The 21,322-nt window shown below is 39.1% G+C and overlaps 1 protein-coding gene across 12 annotated transcripts in view; it reads left to right on the plus strand.

The window, feature by feature from the left end:
- Positions 1 to 21,322, plus strand: part of NCOA1 (nuclear receptor coactivator 1) — a 279,928-nt gene that overhangs the window by 255,239 nt on the left and 3,367 nt on the right. For 11 of the 12 annotated variants that reach the window (XM_064295108.1, XM_064295105.1, XM_064295109.1 and 8 more), the window contains 3 exons: positions 513 to 687; positions 6,581 to 6,764; positions 18,699 to 18,788. In XM_064295108.1, coding sequence (XP_064151178.1) covers positions 513 to 687; positions 6,581 to 6,764; positions 18,699 to 18,788 — 449 coding nt within the window. Of the gene's footprint in view, positions 1 to 512; positions 688 to 6,580; positions 6,765 to 7,076; positions 8,662 to 18,698; positions 18,789 to 21,322 lie in introns of those variants that run through there. The other variant, XR_010323560.1, reaches the window with a different exon arrangement.

Consider the following 21,322-nt stretch of genomic DNA (forward strand, 5'->3'; position numbering starts at 1 on the left):
GAAAGAAGCAGAATGCAAAGCTATGTAACATTTTATAGAGGCATATTTGAAGGAATTATACTAAATTATGGGTAATCAAATTATGACATTCTGTTTCTCCACAACTTTGTAAATTTCTCTGCCTCAAAACTATTTAACTGAAATGTATTTTACCAGAAGAAAAAAAAAAAAGAATAGAAAGTGCTAGCAAAACAGAAAATAAGTAAAAAGAAACCCATTTTTACTATTTTAAATTCTTATGGACTTCTACTTTGGCCAAAATGGGGTAACAGGATTTGGATTTAACCTCCATCAGCAAACAAACAGAAAAGCCATTCAGCGTACATGAACCAAAGGCTCTTGAGATTTTTCTAGACTATGTTTATATGATTATGTATTTATCTGTCTCTTTATACTAAAAATTTCTGCCTTATTTTTAAGGAACTACATTTTTTCCCCACTTAATGGAATAATGTATTTCATGGGGTTAATCTGTAGTGTATTCACATAAATTAATTTGTGTCAATTTGCAGGAATGGTTTCCCAAGGTGAGGCCAACTTCGCTCCGTCTCTCAGCCCTGGGAGCTCCATGGTGCCAATGCCAATCCCTCCTCCTCAGAGCTCTCTGCTCCAGCAAACTCCGCCCGCTTCTGGCTACCAGTCACCAGACATGAAGGCCTGGCAGCAAGGAGCAATGGGAAACAGCAAGTAAGGGGGCCATTTTATGTATGAGCATCTCTACAGCACGTAACAGCCATTCCTTCATAGGCTGATCGTATTTTCACAGCCCAAATAAAAGATCAGTGGGTACTGCCACTTGCATAGTACAAGAAGCTATAATGCAAAGAAAAATGATTTTTAAATCCTTTAAGTCACTTTTAAGGCAAATTTGTGTGTTTACAGTACAGAAAAGCAATCTAGTGGCTCCCAACCTTTTCACCCAATTCCTGTCAGCAACAGAAGTTCCCTGGGACAGATGTAGAAATAGGTACTTTTTAAGAAGTTTTCCTTTAAAAGAGCACTTAAAAATCTAAAGTAAGAATAGTAAAATGTTAGAATTCAGTAGAACTGAGTAGTGGGCACATAGTTTTTACTATGTTTGAAAGATGTCAAAACAACAAAAGTTTGAAGGCTCTTCAGGCTGTTCTGCCTTACCACTCTTTGAATCTCTAGATTTTCAGTGGTCTCATCTTACCCATTTTGTTTAGAATTATCTCACTAAAGTCATTTTTTCCCCAATATCTTGGCTGCTGAACTTTTCACACATCACTTGAGTTTTATAAGGGTTTTAATTTGGTTTCTCTCGGTTCTAGTGACAGAGAAGCCGTTTGATCTGACAACATAATAAGTAAGGCAGTTAAAGTTGAAAACTTAAGGCTGTATTCTCTTAAAGTTCACTGAAAGGTGAGAGAGGAAGTCTTCCTGTTAGAGAACTGTGTAGCGCCCCATGAGACCATGTATAAATTAGGTGGAAATGAAACTGTCTCTGTAACATATAAGAAGAATTTAGTCTCCTCATGGATTCTAATCCCACCTTCACCAACTCATTTTAGATTCCATGGCCCATTGCTATGATTACTCCCTGACCGGCACTGTCAGCTCCCTGCCCAGCTCTCCCTCTCTTGTACTTGTATCTAGCAAAACTCTCCCTGTGAAATTGCACTAAACTCTCACTCCATACCTACACCTAAGCGTTTAAATATAACTTCAAAAAAACAGTCATGCTGACAGGTCTCCTCAGCCTATTTCTCTGCTCCTCTTTACAGTTAAATTTCTTGAAACTCTACCCTCTATCCACTTCCTCTCCTCCCATTCCTTGTTTAGCCATGCAGGCTTTCATCCCAACCAAACCATCAAAGTGTTCTTGTCAAGGTTATTAACATGCTCTGCAATGCCACATGCAAACGACCATCAGTAGCATTTGACATATTTGAGCACTTATTCTTTAGCTCTTTCTTTATTGGGACAACTTTCTCCTCTCATCTCCTATCTTAGTTTCACCTCCCTGACCTCCATTTGAGGGTCTTAGAGCTCATTCTAGGACTTCTCTTTATTTGTTTTCTACGTTGGTTGTGGAGCCCTGGTGGTTAAGAGCTTGGCTGCTAACCAAAAGGTCACCAGTTCGAATCCATCAGCTGCTCTTTAGAAACCCTCTGGGGCAGTTCTGCTGTGTCCTATAGGGTCGCTATGAGTTGGAATCAACTCGATAGCAACATGTTTGGTATTTATTCTAGTTGGGGGAGACAGACCATAAGTAAGCAGACTAACACATGATATGTCAGGTATTGAGCACTGTGAAGAAAAACAAAGCAGAGAAAAGAGGGACCAGGAGTGGGAAATGGCATTGTTTTAGAAACGATGGCCAGGAAAGCCCTTTCTAATAAGGTGACATTTAAGGAGAGACTTGAAGTGTGAGAGAGCACACCATGTGGCTACTGTGGGGAGAACATTCTAGCAGGATTCAAAAATGCAAAGGCTCTGAGTTTGCAATGTACCTGGCACATCTGAAGAACAGAAGAAGAAACAGAAGTCAGTGTGACAGAGTGATGATGAGGAGACTATTACATGAGGCCAGAGAGCTATTCAGGAGCAAGATTACTCAGGGCTTTATAGGCTTTATATTGTATTTTGAGTAAGTTGGATAGCTGTTAGAGAGTTTTGAGCAAAGAAGTGACACACTGCCTTAAGTTTTAAAAGCATCACTTTAGCCACCGTGTGGCAATTAGTGGGGCAAGGATGGAAGCAAGGCGAGAGGGGGCTCCTGCAGTAATTGAGGAAAAAGATAATGGTGGCTTGCACTAAAGTTACAAGTGGAATAGGTAAGAAGTGAGAGCTGCTAAGAAACTGACATGACTTGCTGGTGGGTTTGATATGGGTTGTGAGAGAAGGAGAGGTTTTTCTTCTGAATAATTGGAGAATGGAGTTGTCATTTACTGATACGGGGAAGAGTAGAAGAGGCGTAGGTTTTGGGGAGAATACTACTTTAGGCAGTTGGACATACGATATGGTCTTCGAGGAAGAGCTCTGGGTTAGAGATTTAAATCTGGGAATGGTAAGTATAGAGATAGGCATTTAAAGCCATAAGGCTGAATGATACAACCAAGGTAAATCTGCTTCATCATCAGGGCTCCCCAACTAGAATAGAAGTGTCATAGAAGTAAGGACTGTGTTTTTGTTTATATCTGTATGTTCATCCTCTAGAACATGTAGGCAGTTGGTATACATCTGTTGAATGAATGAGTACAAAGACTCCCTGTTCCTAAGTCACGAATTTGGATTCAACTGTGGATTTGGCGTTTTGTAGCACTTCAGTAATTTCTGTGAACTTTCATTTTCCCAAATCATTTGAGAAATAAAATAATTATCACCTATTCGTCAAACATTCACATTTGCTTATTTGGTTCATGTGCAGAAGCTTATTAGACAGTGTAGACAGCATGTATTTTGTGACTACTCACTGTCTGTTGCACAGTGCAGCTACCACAAGGAAAAGGCCCTGCTGTCAAGATACCAAGAGTCTAGCTAGCCATGGGGGCAGATGGGAGGGTTTTGTTGGTAGGTAGGAAGGAATGAAAACGTGAAATGATTAGAGAATCTTTAAGTGGAATGATGTAATAGAGCTCAGAGACAGTGTATTGTGGTTCTTTTTCATAATCTCTTTGGTGGCAAGAGAAATGAAGGATTAAACAAACCTGTTTGTCATGGAATAGGGCAATGTTCATGTGTATCACTAGTCTTGTGGGAGAGCCCCAGTGCTTATGAGCATTCATCAGCTAAGAAGTTCTGTCGTTTAATCCTTTGTTTCTGAGGCTTATTCGATCAGGGACTCCTCTCCACTTGTTAATACCTGTAACATCAATGAAACCCACTTCGGGAAAAGTCTTCAACTTTCTCTCCATCCACCACCCCTCTGTGATTTAGGGACTGCCCAATACCTGATGGAAATCCTGGTTAAGAGCTGTGGCTGCTAACCAAAAGTTCAGCAGTTCGTATCCATCAGGTGCTCCTTGGAAACCCTATGGGGCAGTTCTGCACTGGCGTATAGGGTCACTATGAGTCGGAATTGACTCGATGGCAATAGGTTTGGGTTTTTTTTTGTTGTTGTTTTGTTTTTTAAATACCTGATGCTACCCTAAGAATACTTCGATAACTGCCCCTGGGCAGACAGGAAAGCAGAGTGAGAGAGGGGTCCTGCAAGTATTAGGTTTGAAGGGCCAGTGAACCCAACAGTCCTTTCCAGGACCTGAAACAATGGTTGAGATTGCCGACTTTCCTTGATGGAAGAAACTAAAATGGAATTATTGGCAGAAATTTGAAAAAACTTAAGCTAATTTACAGTCCCAAATATAAATCTAAAAGGGAATTAAATCCTAAACTTCTTAAAATAAGAATGGCATCGCTGCAGTCCTTGAAGCTTCTGCATGCATTAACTTTCATAGGCCTGCTGCTCCACGGTGGTGATTTATGTATCAGGTGACAAGTGAACATTGTCTAAGGCAGAAATGTTCTCATTTGAGAATGGGCAGTAGACTAACAGATTTTTCTCTCCCCTTTAGTTGTGGGGACACAGCCTCCGAAGCATACACATTGTACAGACATTCATAGTCCACAGATGCATTATTCACCATTTCCTAGCGACATAATTTTCTTTGGCCATTTGTGTTTCATAATTACCTAGGGGAAATTTGCTACTTTTCTTCAGACATCATGAATGGGCTGTTTCTCGGCCTGTTAAGTTCAGTATGATTACCTTAATCTACCGGAAGCTATAAATGTCAGTACATCCTGCTTACTACCTGAGAGCTAGCAAGGAAAAAATAAGCTGTTGGTGGGATAAATAATTTTTTCAATCAAATTCTCTGGAATTAACATTAAAATGGGTGGAGTTTTACCAGCAGCTTGTTGTTTTAACTGTTGGTAGATATTCATAAAATATTTGCTGTTGTGTAGAACCCATGAAAGGTACACTTTATATTATTTTTCTCTTAGGTATGTATATCTGCATCACTGAGAATTGGAGTGTGAACGGTCCAAATACAAAGTTTCAAATTAAATTTCCTTAAAGTTTATTTCATACTATCATACTTACTAATAGAAACTTATTTTGCATTTGAGATCTTTGGTATAACAACAGTCTAGAACTTGGCCATGAAGAAGGAAAGCAAGCCCTCTGGGGGAAAAAAAGGTTTTTTCCACTTGCATTTCCTTCCTGAGAAAGACATGAAGCTACCTTCAGGCCTGAGGAGACCTTTGTGGTCTTTAAAAATATTAAATTTGCCAAATAAAAACATCTGCTTATATATACCAGGTTTCTTCTTAGTTTACAACATAGTGAAAGCAGCCAAAAGCTAAAACCTTGAAAAACGACAGCAAGCTGTAGGACATTGAATAAAGGCTCTCAAATTTGAATGTGCATAAATAGGTAGAAATGAAGCTTTCCGTACCCACTCCCAGTGAATTTAATTTTCTAGGGCTGGGGTGAGGCCTGGGAGTCTCAATTTTCAACAAGTTCCTGGATGGTCTCTGGACTATACTTCAAAAAACACTGCTACAGTAAAATCTATAAATAAAAATAATCTGAGCCACCTCAATTGACAGCACTGGTGTAGTTCACTCACAATTCACTGTCCGTATTCATTCATTCATCAGATATTTACTTAGTGCCCGCTATATGCCACTTACTAGTTGAAACAAGGAAACCCTGGTGTCATAGTGGTTAAGTCCACCAGGCGCTCCTTGGAAACCCTATGGGGCAATTCTACTCTGTTCTGTAGGGTCGCTACGAGTTGGAATTGACCCAAAGGCAATGGCGTTATAGGTAGTTGAAACAAGGAATGAGCAGAGCAAGATATTATCACCGTCCTCAAGGTGTTAAGTCTAAGAAGATATACAGGCAATCACAATTTAAGAATGCCATCTTTGAATCATCCGTTCCTTTGTTAATTCATTCAGTGAATATTTATTGAGGGTATATATAATAATCCATATATATGTATATATATGGACCCCTGGTGGCACAGTGGTTAAGAACTCAGCTGCTAACAAAAAGGTTGGCAGTTCGAATCCACCAGCCACTCCTTGAAAACTCTATGGGGACAGTTCTACTCTATAGGGTCACTATGAGTCCAAATCTACTTGACAGTGATGAATTTGGTTTGGTGGGGGGAGGTGTGTGTGTATGTGTAATATATGCTTTACTTAAATAACATATTATCTGTTTAAGAAAATAAAGTAGTGTAATAAATTTTAGAATGGTTTTGATGGATAAATGAGTAAACATTAGTTATCTGAAAGAGTTACTTATGTGCAACACTCCTTTAATTATTCAGATAATTGGAGCTCAGCATCTCTGATGTTGGGTCAGATAGTTGTAACTTAAAATGAACACTTTCTAATCATTAAACCCTTTGGACAGAGTTCAAAATGTGTCTAAAGTATATTAAATCCTCATAGATTGTAATAAGATACAGCCTTACATGTAACTTAAGAGTGTAAAGTATTTTATTTGGAATTCCATCTTATAATTAAGAATCAGAGCCCTGTCGCATGACCCCCACGTTGTGATCAGCGGATGTAATCTGTATTGTTTTTGAGCCAACAGTGTGTTCAGTCAAGCTGTCCAGAGCCAGCCCACACCTGCACAGCCAGGAGTGTACAACAACATGAGCATCACCGTGTCCATGGCAGGTGGGAACACAAATGTTCAGAATATGAACCCCATGATGGGCCAGATGCAGATGAGCTCTTTGCAGATGCAAGGAATGAACACCGTTTGCCCTGAGCAGGTACGTGGCACAGCGGGCACACTCTTGATACACACACCACATCTTAGGCATGTTGACGGTGACCCTCCAAAAATGTCCATGTGTATTTATTCTTTCCCATCATCTTTTGGTAATTACTGGTCCTTGAGATAAACAATTGAAATTTTGACAGACATTGTAACATTTCAGTCTCGTGAGATTTTAGTGTTTTAGATTTATTATAAAATATTATATATAATACATTGGCTTAGAATAAAATGTTACATATGATACATTGACTTAGAACTTACTCCTTTTTATTCTTAACACATTTTCCTCATTTCTCCCTTTCAGTTCAACAAACATTTATGTAGTACTTACTGTGTACAAAGATGGCTCTGTGGAGATGCATATTAACAAGTTGGGGAGATACAGCATAAACAAAGGATCAGTTTAATAAAAGTACAAAACAACTGTGTAAGAGGTGGACCCCCATTGAACCATGCATATTTATGTCAGATGAGAGGGGTATGTTCAATTGAGTACTAAGGGTTTAAAGGGAAAAAGGCCTGATCAGGGAAGGATTCATATAAAATTTGCCTAAAGAGAGAGAAGGAAAAAGAACATTCAAGACTAGTTATGATAGTGTGATCTAGGCAGGAATAGAGTTTGAAAAGCCTGATAGATGTTAAGAAGATATAGTATATTATATTTAGAGCAGGAAAAAAAAATTTTTTTTTTTCTTTTTTATGTGGTAAGCTTTTTGAGGGTGTTGCATGCCGACTAAGTGTTTGGAATTTATCCTGGAGCCTCCTGAAGACTTTTAAGGAGAGAGTGACTAAATTCAAAATGATATTTAAGAAAATCATTAGGGTAAAAAAGACCAAAGCCGTTGCTGTCAAGTCAGTTCAGACTCATAGTGACCTTAAAGGACAGAGTAGAACTTCCCCCATAGAGTTTCCAAGGAGCACCTGGTGGATTCAAACTCCCGACCATTTGGTTAGCAGCTGTAACACTTAACCACTATGCCACCAGGGTTTCCATCATTAGGGTAAACAAAAAAAACCCAAAACCAGTGCCGTCGAGCCGATTCTGACTCATAGCAACCCTATAGGACAAAGTGGAACTGCCCCATAGAGTTTCCAAGGAGCATCTGGTGGATTCGAACTGCCAACCTTTGGTTAGCAGCCATAGCACTTAACCACTACGCGGCCAGGGTTTTCATTAGGATAAGCTACCTGTAATTACTGTTCTCACAAAGTAGACTTGTGAGTAGGCTATTATCGTGTCCAAAAAAAAAAAAAGCCATTGCCTTCGAGTTAGTTCCAACTCATAGTGAGCCTATAGGACAAAGTAGAACTGCCCCATAGGGTTTCCAGGGAGTAGCTGGTGAATTTGAACTGCTTACCTTTAGGTTAGCAGCCATAGCTCTTAACCACTGCACCACCAGGGTTCCATTACTATGTAGCCATAATTTATAGCAAGTCTTAAAATATATAAATATTGATTATTTTTTTCTGTAGAATTTCTTTTTGATGTGAATTAAAAAAAAAAAAAATCATCTGTGTTCCCTAGGTATTATATATTAAGCCTAAGGAGGTTAGCGAGGGGAGAAAAAAAACATTGATCCATATTTTCTAGAAAAATAAAATAACTGAAGATTATCCTTGTTGTAAAAAGGACCAGACTTACTGGTCTGACAGAGACTGGAGAAACTCCAAGAATAAGGCCCCCGTACAGCGTTTTAATCAGTATGAGGTCACTCCTGAGATTCAGCTTTCAGCCAAAGATCAGACAGGCCCATAAAACGATCAATAATACACATAGCTCAACCATGTATATGAGAAAAACTGGGCACACCAGCCCAGGGCAAGGATGAGAAAGCAGGACGGGACAGGAAAGCTGGACAAATGGAAACCAGGAACCCAAGGTTGAGAAGGTGAGAGTGTTGACATGTTGTGGCATTGGCAACCAGTGTCACAAAACAATACGTATAGTAATTGTTTAATGAGAAACTAATTTGCTCTGTAAACCGTTATCTAAAGAACAATCTTAAAAAATTATCCTTGTTATGCAGCTATTAGAATTGTTCACTATCTCTGTTAGATAAAAACAAAATAATAAAAAATATACTGAATTCGATAAAAGGATATTATGTTTAAAGTGGGTTTCTTGTATAGGGGAGCCCTGGTGGTGGAGTGGTTAAGTGCTTGGCTGCTGACCAGAAGGTCAGTGGTTCAAACCCAGCAGCCACTCCACTGGAGAAAGATGTGGCAGTCTACTTCTATAAAGATTTACAGCCTTGGAAACCCTATGGGACAGCTCTACTCTGTCCTATAGGGTAGCTATGAGTCAGAATCAACCCCATGGTAACGAGTTTGGTTTTGGTTTCTTGTAAGTTGAGACTTGCTCTTTTATCCAGTCTGACAATTCTGCTTTTTAATTGGAATGCTTAATCCATTTACATTTAATAATATTATTGGTATGGTTGAATTTAAATCTCCCATCTTGCTATTTATTTTCTGTTTGTCCCATCTTTTGCCCTTTTTGGGTTAATTGAATACTTTTATTATTTTATCTCCTTTGTTGGCTTATATGCTATATATAACTCTGTTATTTTAGTGGTTGCTTTAGAGTTTATGGCATACATTTTTAACTTATCATACTCCACCATCAAGTAATACTGTATCACCTGGTGTATAATAAGAACCTCCTGACAGCATATTTCCATTTCCCTCTCCTGGCCTTTGTGCTATTGTTGTCATGCATATTATGTTTATATATGTTACAAACTCCACAGTACATTGTTATTATTTTTACTTTAAACAGCTGATTTTTTTTGTTTTATTTTATTTTGTTGTTGTGGTTGAGAATAGATATAGCAAAATATACACCAATTCAACAGTTTCTACAAGTACCATTTAGTGACATTGATTACATTCTTTGAGTTGTGCAACCATTCTAATCCTCCTTTTCTGAGTAATTCCTTACCCATTAACAGAAATTCACTGTCCCCTAAGGCTCCTACCTAATCTTTTGAGTTGCTATTACCAGTTTGATCTTTTATAGATAGTTCCAAAAAGAGCATAATGCTCAAGGCAGACATTTTTTTTACTAGTTAAGCTAAACTATTGTTTGGTTTTAAGAAGACTTCAGGGGACACTTTTGGTTTAGGGTTTAAGGATTATCTGAGGGCAGTAGTTTCAGGGGTTTCTCCAGTGTTCATGGCTTCAGGAAGTCTGGGTTGCATGAGAAATTGAAATTGTGTTCTATATTTCCCCCTTTTTTTTTAATCAGGATTCTTCCATAGAATCTTTGATCAAAATGTTTAGTAGTAGTAGCCAGGCACCATCTAGTTTTTTTGGTCTCATGGCAAAGGAGGCAGTTGTTCATGAAGACAATTAGCCACACAGTCCATATCCTCTTTCTGTTCCTGGCTTTACTTCTTCCTTTATTGTTACAGGTGAATGGAGACCAGTTGTTGTGCCTTGGATGGCTGTTCACAGCTTTTAAGACCCCAGGCACTATGTAACAAACTAGGAGATAGAACAGAGGCACTAAACATGTTATTAGGCCAGTTTAACTGGGATGTCCATGAAACCATGACCCTAAACCTCCAAACCAAGGAACCAAATACCATGAGATTTTTGGTTGTATATAAGCAGCCTCAGCAGCTACTTTTTTTTTTCTTGTCATTGTTGTAAGTATACCTATCACACAGCTTTTGCCAGTTCAACTTTTTACAAGTGTACAACTTACTGGCAGCAATTACAGTAATGGGCTGTGCAACCCACCTTTAATCATTGCAATATTTCTATCACTGTTAACCCTCCTATCCCCTTCCCTCCTACCCCTGATATAACCACTAAAAAACTTTGCTTGCTATACATTTGCCTTTTCTTGTCTTTTTAAAGAAGTGAGATCATACATATTTGTCCTTCTGTAGTTGATTTTTTCACTCTACATAATGTTTTCCAACTCCATCCATATTGTAGCATGTATCAAGACTTCATTTTTCCTGCTGGCTGAGTAGTATTCCATTGTATGCATGTAGCACATTTTGTTTATCCATTCACCCGTTGGTGGACATTTAGGTTGTTTCCACCTTTTGGCTATTGTGCATAGTGCTGCAGTGAACATTTGTTTACATATCCCTGTTTGAGTTTCTGCTTTCAAGTCTTTAGGGTATATACCTAGGAATAGAATTGCTGGGCCACATGGTCGTTCTATTTTTAGTTTTTTGAGGAACTACACAAGTATTTTCCACAATGACTCTACCATATTACATTCTCACCAGCAATGAGTAAGGGATCCAGTTTCCCCACATCCTTGCCAACATTTATTTTTCTGGGTTTTTTTGTTTGTTTTTTCTTAGCCGTCCTAGTGGAAGTGAATTGGTATCTCATTGTGGTTTTGATTTGCATCTCTCTGATGGCTAATGGCCCTGGGCATCTTTTCCTGTGTTTGGTGGCCATTTGGATGTCCTCTTTGGTGAAATGTCTATTCAAGTCCTTTGTTCATTTTATGATTGTGTTATCTTTTTGTTGTTAAGTTGTTGAAGTTTTATTTTTTGGTTATTAGATTTTTGTTGAATATATGGTTTCGAAAGATATTCTCCCAGTTGATAGCTTGTCTTTTCACTTTTGGTAAAGTCCTTTGGTGAACAAAAGTTTTTAATTTTTATGAGGTACCATGTATTTATTTTGTCTTTTGCTGTTTGTGCTTTTGTTGTTATGTTAGATAATTTATTGTTAAAATTGAGGCCTGACAGCATTGCCCCTGCTTTTTCTTCTAAGAATTACATTTAGATCCTTAATGCATTTTGAATTTGTTTTTGTGTATGGTATGAGGCACGGATTCTGTTTCATTTTTCTGCATGTGGAAATCCATTTTTTCCAGCTTCATTTGTTGAAGAGACTCTTCTTTCCCCATCAAATGGACTTAGCAACCTTGTCAAATATCAGTTGACCATAGATGTATCGGTTTACTTCTGAACTGTCAGTTCCATTGGTCTGTGTGTCTGTTGTTATATCAGTACCAGATTGTTTTGATTACTGTGGCTGTATGGTATGTTTTAAAGTCAGGAAGTGTGGGTCTTCCCACTTTGTTCTTCTCTTTTCAACACTGTTTTAGCTATTTGGGAATTATTGCCATTCCATATAAAGTTGAGGATTGGTTTTTCTATTTCTGTAAAGAAGGCTGTTGAAATTTTGATCAGGACTGCATTAAATCTATAGATCACTTTAGGTAGTATTGGTATCTTAACAATATTAAGTCTTCAATCCATGAACATGGAATATCTTTCCATTTATAGAAGTCTTCTTTAATGGCTTTTCAGCAGTGTTTTATATTTTTCATTGTATAAGTCCTTCACGTCCCTGGTTAGTTTTATTCCTAGGTATTTTATTCTCTTAAATGCTATTGTAAGTAGATTTGTTTCCCTAATTTGCCTTTCAGATTTCTCATTGCTAGTGTATAGAAACCTAATTGATTTTTTTTTTTTGTTGGCTTTGTACCTTGAAATTTGTTAAATTCCTCTATTAGCTCTAGAAGTTTTCTTGTGAACTCTTTGGGATTTTCTGTATAAAAGATTACATCACCTACAAATAGAGATAATTTTACTTCTTCTTTTCCAATCTGGTACCTTTTATTTTTCTTATTTCTAGGACTTCTAATACGATATTGAATAGAAGTGGTGAGAACAGGTACCCTTGTCTTGTTACCAATTTCAAGGGGAAAACTCTTCAGCCTTTCTCCATTAAGTATAATGTCGGCTGTTGGCTTTTCATATATGCCCTGAATCATACTGAAGAATTTCCCTTCTATTCTAGTGTTCTCTAGGGTTTTCATCAAGAAAAAGTGTTGGATATTATCAAATGCTTTTTCTGCATCCATAGAGGTGATTACGTGGTTCTTTTCCTTTGTTCTATTGATGTGGTATGTTAATGTCGATTGAATTTCTGATGTTGAACAATCCCTGCATTCCTGGAATAAATCCCACTTGGTCATAGTATATGACTCTTACAGAGTCATAATCTTCTTGATTAACCCTTTTATCACTATATAATGTCCATCTTTATCTTTTCTAACAGATTTTTTCTTAAAATCTACTTTGTTTGATCTTAAGATTGCTACCCCAGCTCTCTTTTGGTTATTATTATGTGGATTTTTTTTTCCATCCTTTCACTTTCAACCTATTTGTGTCCTTGGGTTTAAGGTATGTCTCTTGTAAATAGCATATAATTGGATCGTGCTTTTTTATACGTTCTGTGACTCTCTGCCTTTTGATTGGAGCATTTTGTCCATTTATATTCACTGTAATTACTGATAAGAATTTCTGCCATTTTGTTATTTGTTTTTTGTGTGTCTTAAGCCTTCTTTGTTCTTTACTACTGCTTGCATTTACGTTTTGTTGGTTTATTATAGTGATCCTTTTTTGTTCCCTCCTTTCCTTTTGTGTATTTTTTTTTTTATATATTTTCTTAGTGGCTACCATGAATATTACATTTAACAGCTTGTATTTATAACCCCAGCAAAAAACCCAGTGCCATCGAGTCAATTCCGACTCATAGCAACCCTATAGGACAGTGTAGAACTGCCCCAAATTGGCACCAACTTAACTTCGTTAACATATAAGAAATTCTTTATCTATCCCATTTCTCTCCCCCTTAACTTTTGTTGTTGTTATCACTAATTATGTCTTCATATTTTGTGTGCCCTGTAACATAATTTTATCCTTGCTTTTTTATGTATTATTAAAATCATGAAGGACAAAATGTTCAGAGTTCTCAAGCATGAATTCCTTATTACTACCCCTTATACTTGTCCATACATTTCCCTTTATTAAGAATCTCTCTTTTTATGTGTTTTTTAGATTACTTTCTGGTGTTTTTTCCCTTCCATCGGCAGAACTCCCATTAGTATTTTTTGTAGGGCTGGTCTGGGGGATATGAGCTCTCTCAGCTTTTGTTTGTCTGGGAATGTTTTAATTTCACCCTCATTCTTAAAGGATAGTTTTGCTGGGTATAGTATTCTTGGTTGCCTTTTTTTTTTTTCTTTCACCACTTTAAATGTATCATTCCATTGCATTCTGGCTGCTGCTCTCTCACTACTTTCAGAATTCTCTGTTTATCTTTTATTTTCTAGACTCTAACTATGATGTGTCTTGGTATAGATCTCTTTAGGTTTATCCCACTTGGAGTTCTTTGGGCTTCTTAAATTTGTAGATTCATGTCCTTCGTTATCTCGGAGAAGTTTTCTGTCATTGTTTCTTCAAGAATTCCTTCTGTCCCTTTCTTTCTGCAGTCTCCTTCTGGAATTCCCATGCTGCATATATTAGGTCTCTTGTTGTTGTTCCATAATTCTATTAAACTATGCTCAGCCTTCTTGAGCCTCTGTTCATGTTGCTTTTTAGCATCTAATTTTAACTCTCTTCTAATTCACTGATTCTTTCTTCTGCCTAATTAAATCTGTTGGTAAATCCTTCTGTTGTGTTTCTCATTTTAGTTATTGTCCCTTTGAGCTGCAGTGTCTTTTTTTTTAGATCTTCATTTTGTTCTTGCATCATTTCCCATATTTCTTTCAGCTGTTTGTTTTCCTTTAGTTCTTTATGTCTGATGTTGTATTATATTCTTCCATTTTTTTCATTATTTGGTTATTCCTGTATGCACTTTTACTCCCTTTGTCATGTTCATTTGTATGGGCTGTTGTTTCTGTGTTCTTTGTGTGTCTTGTAATTTTCTGTTGCCATTTTTTTTTATGTAATTTTTGAGGGTGTTAACGTTCTCAGTTTTCCCCAGTATTTGATGTTTTGCCCCACACTACTTTCTTCAAGAAACTCTTAGGTGAGCAGAGTCTTCAGCCTTTGCTTACCATTCCTCTCCCTCTGTGATAGCTCTTTCTCCCTCCCTGGTTTAATTAGGATTTGAAAGTTCCAGATCTTGATTTTCAGCTTTCAATCTCTCCCAAACACACGAGGGAACACATGGTAGTCAGTCTGTCCACCAGTGGGTACCTCCACTCAGGTGAGATATTGTGTACTAATCAATCTGTCCACCAGGGTGACACAGTCCCCTCTCTGGTTTTTACACCCTTCCCTTTTCTATTTTTCCCACCATCTTTTTAGTTAGAAAACTCACACTCAGTGAGCCCCCTTTGGAGCTGGGTGTTGCCCTCCAGTTTTGCCCAAGGTTTCCCTGCCTGTTCTCTGGGGATACTTATAGCTAAGCTGGCATTCAGGGGAAGCACAGGCAGACTTTCTTCCATTTCAGGAGGAGGAGGGACTGGCACTCCCCAGAAGGGCCTCTGAGAGCTCTGTCTTGTTTGTTTCAGAACCTTAGTGGCCCTGTGGTGGTTGAGAGATCCGTCTTGTTTGTTTCAGAATCTTAGTGGCCCTGTGGTGGTTGAGCGATCAGTCGCCACTTGGGTGACCTGACCCACCTCCTGACTCCACTATAGGAAACCCTCTGTAGGAGTTCGTATCGGTCCAGCAGCTGATAGTTTCTTTTTGGGGGAGAGGTAGTCACACTCCAAACAGACCCCAGGGAGGTCTGTCTTGTTGCTGTCGGAACCCACTCTGTAGTATGTTGGCTGTAGGTATAGCCTCCCCTCAAGATGCCTACTTCCTAGCACACAGCAGCCTCAGTCAGTAGCCCTCAGTGCCAACTGTAAGGGGAGAGGACAGACCCAAACTGGTTCCCAGGGAGGTCTGTCCTGTTGTTTTCAGAGTTCTGAAACTGAGGTGCACAGGGAAGCCGGTAAAGTGCTGACTATAGGAGCAGACACCACTGTGGGGGCTTTTGTAGTAGTTTGCAACAGCCTGGCAACCAAAGTTTACCAGGTGGGGAAGGGGGTATCACACACTGGTTGGATTCACATGAAAAGGTATGCTTTGTTGCTGTCAGAGTCCCCCCAGTAGATTGTTGCTATGAGTGCAGCCTCCACTCAAGTCTCCTGTTTCCTAACACACAACAGCCTTAGTTAGAAGTCCTCAGCACCAACCGGAAGTGGGGCAGAGTAACCCTCCAGGGAGGATTGTCCTGTTGGTTTTAGAGGCCAGAGCTATCGGGTATGCAGGGAGGCAGGTAGAATGCTGACTGTGATAGCAGATTCCACTGCAGGGGCCTTCTGTAGAAATTCACAGCAGGCTTGCAGGTGACATCGTCTCAGTGTGGGAAGGGTTGTTGTGGTCCAAACAGACTTCCAGGGAGGTCTGCCGTGTTGCTATCAGGCCCCTCCCTGTAGTTTGCTGGCTGTGTGTGTAGCCTCCACTAAAGATGCCTGCTTACTGGTACACAGCAGCCTCAATCAGCAGCCGTCAGCACTGACTGAAAGCGGAAGCAGACAGACCTGAACTGACTCCCCTGGAGGCCTGTCCTGTTGGTTTCAGAGACTTGAGCTATGGGGCGCACAGGGAGGCAGGTAAAATGTTTACTATGGGAGCAGACTCCACTGCACCGGCATTCTGTAGCAATTTGTCATAGGCTTGCAGCTAACAGCGTCTTGGTGGGGGAGGTGCTGGTACATTTCAGATGGACCCCTGGGGAGATCTGCCTTGTTGATTTTACACCAGAAGCTTGGGGTCCTGTCTCTTTGTACAGACAAGGGCTATGGCGGTTAGGGGAGCAGGCTCTTTTTCTGGGGCCACTTCCCCAGTTCACAGCAGCTGGCAGCTCACATGGCTGGGGAGAGGGTCAGGATGGTGGGAGAAGTGATTTTCCTACCATGTGCAACTCGTTGATTCATTGATTCTTGCCTGTCTGCAATTTCTTGCTGCTTTCCTGTGTGCCCCAAATTCAGAGTCCCTCCAAGCTGAGCACCATGTGTTTCTTATATTTGTGTGGGAGCGTCAGAACAATGGTCTGTTTACGCCACCATCTTTCCAGAATCCTCAGCTGAATATTTTTTTCAAAGATTGAAATAATAAGAAAAGAAGTCTTTTGTATTTGCCTGTGTGTTTACCATTTCCGTTGTTCTTCTCTCCTTTGTGTAGCTACAGATTTCCATCTGGTATCATTTCCTTCTCCCTGAAGGTCTTCCTTTAACGTTTCTTATTGTGCATGTCTGCTGGTGATGAATTCATTCAGCTTTTGTATGTCTGGAAAAGTCTTTGTTTCACCCTCATCTTTGAGAGCTCTTTTCACTAAATTCTAAATACTTCACTGCAGTATTTCTGATGAGATAACTGCTGTCATCTTTTTTCCTCTGTACATGATTTTTTTATTTGTCCTTCCAGCTGTTTTTATGATTTTTCTTTTTATTCTGGCTTTAAGCAATTTGATTATGATATGCCTTGGTGTCATTTTATTCATATTTTTTGTGCCTGGGGTTCATTGAGTTTCCTGGTTCACAGGTTTATTATTTTCATCAAATTTGGGAAAAATTGGCCATTGTTTCTTCAAATATTCTTTCTGCCACCACCTGCCTCCTCTTCTTCAAGAACTTTAATTACACTGTAGTAACCACCTGAAGTTGTCCCACAGCTCAGTGATTCTCTGGGTTTTTGTTTTCTGTTTTTCAGTCATTTTGTCTCTGTGTGTTTCATTTTGGATAGTTTCTCTTGCTGTGTCTTCAGATTCATTAATCTTTGTATACAATGTCTAATCTGCAGTTAATTTTGTCCAGTGTATTTTTCATCTCAGACACTGTAGTTCATCTGTAGAAGTTCAGTTTGGGCCTTTTTTTATATCTTCCATATCTCTAACATATTAAGCCCTTCCTCTAGCTTCCTGAACTTATACAATGAGGTTGTTGTAATAGCTTTTTTAATATCTTATCAATTCTCTCATCTACATCATTTTTAGGTTGGTTTTCATTGATTGACTTTTCATTATGTGTCAAATTTTTCTCATTATTTGCATACCTGGTAATTTTTTATTGGGTGCCAGAAATATAGATTTTACCTTGTTTGTATTCCTATAAATATTCTTGAACTTAGTACTGGGAAGCCATTTGATCCTTTCAGCTCTTGCTTTTAACCTTTTTTGGCAAGACCAGAACAGTGTTTAGTCTAGGGTTAACTTTGCCCCACAGCTGAGGCAAAACCGTTCTAGTATGCTACTCAATGCTACATGAATCATAAGTTCTTTTGAGTTCAACCACTCTGGCTGATAGGACCAAGGCCTATTCCCAGCCCTATGGGATCTTTGGAAATTATTCCATGTCATCTTTTTCAGGTGATTATTTCCCTTGTTTAGGGTAGTTTCCTAACATGTATAAGCTGATCAGCACTGAGCTGAGAACTTGAGGGGGCCCTCTGCAGATCTCCAGAACTTTTTCTCTGTGCAGCTCTCTGTCCTCCTATACTCCACTCTGTGAATTGCCTTGGAAACCTAGACTTCCAGCTGCATCCTCTCAACTCTGGGAGCCTGCCAGGCTCTGCCTGGCTTCCCTGTCTCTGTACTGCAGCCTGGAAATTCTCTCTAAGCAGTAGGCTAGTGAGTTGTAGAACTCACCTCATTTGTTTTCTATCTCTAAGGGACCACTGCCCTTCACTGCCTTTTATCCAATGTCTTGAGTGCCTTTGTTTCTCAGAATTTGTTGGTTTTTTATTTGTTTCGTGCAGAAGGGTAAATCTCATCCCTATTACTGAATTTTGACTGGAAGTAGAAGTCTATTACTAACCTTTTTTTTTTTTTGCTACTTTTTATGAAATAAAAAAAAAAGTGCCATCGAGCACCATATGTAAATACATATAGAAAAGTGTACAAATCAGTGAATTTTCATAAACTGAGCATACCCATGTAACTACCACCCAGAACAAGAAACCAGAGGTCTTCCTCTTGCTTTCTTACAATTACTGCCACCCCCACAAGGGAAGCCCACTATCCTGACTTCTAAAACACAGTAGACCTGCTAAGCTTCTTGTTTCTGCTGTCCTCCTGTTACCTTTCTGTCACAAAAGTGTTTTTCCTTGAAGATTTTGGTCTTCAAGTTAAACAACTAGCTTGTAATTTGGTCTTATATTATCTTTAATAGATGAATGATCCAGCACTAAGACACACAGGCCTCTACTGCAACCAGCTTTCATCCACTGACCTTCTCAAAACAGAAACAGATGGAACCCAGGTCAGTAAGAAAATTCTAAGTCCAGAACTGTCAAATGCACCCTAGATACACAAGGGACTTCATAGCGTCTGACCTTGGGAGTCAGACCTGGGTGTGAGTCCTGGCTCCACTCTTTGTAGTTGTGTGATTGTGGGCATGTTACTGAGCTTTCCTGAGCTGCTGTGTAGCCAACAGAACTAACAAGGTGCTGGCCTGTGGGATTGTTGAGAGGGTTAGATAAGACAGGCTTTCAGAAGGCTTAACCTAGCGCTTAGACAGGGTAAAGGGGTGGCAAGTGGTGGCTGCTAATTGTCATTTTGTAAGTAAACCCGGTGCTGATACTCATGTGTAATCAGAATACTTCAAGAGAGCTCAGTACATTCAGACAAAAGAGTATTTGCTGTGTACTCTGCCTCCTTGTAGATGTTTGTTTCAAAACTGTACAAATAGCAAAAGTGGCCACTTTCCTTACATTAATTTAACCTAATGTAGAAATTTTGGGGGTTTTAATTCACTTTAGTAATTTACTCTCTAGTATCAAATATATATAAGCTTTTTAACACAGACATTATGCTAAAAGTGAAAAATACAAAAAAAAAAAAACAACATATTCCTTACCCTTTAGGTGGACTGTGGGGAGAAGCGAGGAGAGGAAGTATCAGTTGTGAAATGCTGATGATTTGCTAGGCACCGTATGCTTTATCTCATTTAAGCCTCACTATCATAATAAAAAAAAAAAAAATTTTTTTTTTTTTATTATGAGTCAGAATCGACTCGATGGCACTGGAACTGGGTTATAACCCTATGAGGGAGGTTGTATTCCTTTTTTTCACAGATGAAGAAACTGAACCTGAGAAGGTTTAACTATATGCACATTTCACAAAACTAGAAAGTGACAGAGCTTAGGTTCAAACCCAACACCAAAGTACATGCTCTTTCTGCCATACAACGTAAGGCCTATTGAAAGATAAAACATACAGACATATGCACGTAAATTGTCACATGGCCAAAGAAGGCAAAGCCAAATTTATGTTACAGGTAAGAAGGGACATAAGCATTCAAAGAGAGGAGAAATTGCTGAGGTGATCAAAAGAATATTACACAGGAGATGGGACCAAGCTGGACCTTGAAGGACAGTTTTTATAAAGGCAAAGTGAAGGAGAACAGTGTTGTGGTTGTTGGAGGCTGGTGCAGGGGGAGAATTTGGAAGTATAGGGGATTGTAAGGTAGAGGGCAAGAGACAGGGAAATAGTAATGTCCTAGCATAGTCATGAAAAATTTAATCCACTGAGGTAAAGGGTTTGTAATAAGAATGTATAGGAATTAGAATTGGTAAGGTAGATCAGGGCAGATTTTTGGGAGCCTTGATGCTAAACTAAGCAATTTGGATTCAGTCCTACAGGTGAAGAGTCATCACTGAGCAGTGATAAAAGTGCTGGTTTAGGCTTCATCTTGGGGTAGAAGGGAGGAGCACTGGGCAGCCAGCTCAGGAAGAAAAAGATCCGTTAGGCTGTGTCCACAGCCTGAGCATTAGGTGATAGGATCTGAGTCCCATGAGGGGAAGAGAGGGATTTCTGTCATGGCAGCCTTGTGGTATCTGATGAATTAGATCTCTAGTAATATTACCACTGTTTCTCTTCTCATTATCACACCTACGGACGCATATTCTTGGCAGCTTAACAAATTAGTTAAAGTAAAACCACCAAGTTTTAAAGTTCCTGAACCTTGGGGCAATGTTTGGATTGAAGTAAAAACTGTGCTGAAAAATCGTAAGAGGTTGGTCCTCTGCACTCACACCATTCTTCTCACCTGGCACATCGCAAACCCCTTTTGTCACATTCTACCATCTGTAAAGGTGTGGCTGTGTAAGAAGTCCCTTGAGATCTGGTCTAAGGTACAGCATGTCTCCTTTCTCAGCAGCAGTTCAAAATGGTTAAAATGTGTAGTTTTTAGAGTTGGGTTTGGTCTTTTCAATTCTTTTTATTTAAAAGATAGATGACCTTAAAAAAATCATTCTTTTTAAAGAAGCAGAATTTTCTCTAGTTTGTTTTATCATGCCTTTATCAAGACTGTTTTTAAGTATTTGGGGACACTTTATGCTCTGCCCCAAATTTTTATATGTTGAAGTACATAAGCATATGAAATTTTACAGGTTTTTTTTTTTTAATAAAAAAAATTTGTCAGTGCCTGAAAGCACTATAGTTTGTGCTCATGTTAATTCTCGGTGGCAGAATCTTCTTGAAATCTCTATTTGCTTCATGGTTTTTGTGTGTGCCAAGCAGACGCTGGGGCATGAGTTCGAAAGAAGTGTAAAGACAGATACACAGAAAAGGAGGAGAAAAAGAACAGAGAGAGAAGGACTGGGGCGGGGAGGGTGGTCATTGGGAGTTACCTGTATTTGGAGAACTGGGATGGAGAGGAGGCAAGACAAAAGAGAGCACAGCAAAGGTATAGAGACTGCAGAAGCAGGAAGAGAGCTAGTAGGCGGATTGTTGACATGGGGAGAGAGGAAGGCCAGGGTAGAGCTTTAGAAGGAAAAAGTAGAAATGAGAAGT

The sequence above is a fragment of the Loxodonta africana genome, chromosome 12 (assembly GCF_030014295.1).
Source record: "Loxodonta africana isolate mLoxAfr1 chromosome 12, mLoxAfr1.hap2, whole genome shotgun sequence".
Classification (NCBI taxonomy): domain Eukaryota; kingdom Metazoa; phylum Chordata; class Mammalia; order Proboscidea; family Elephantidae; genus Loxodonta; species Loxodonta africana.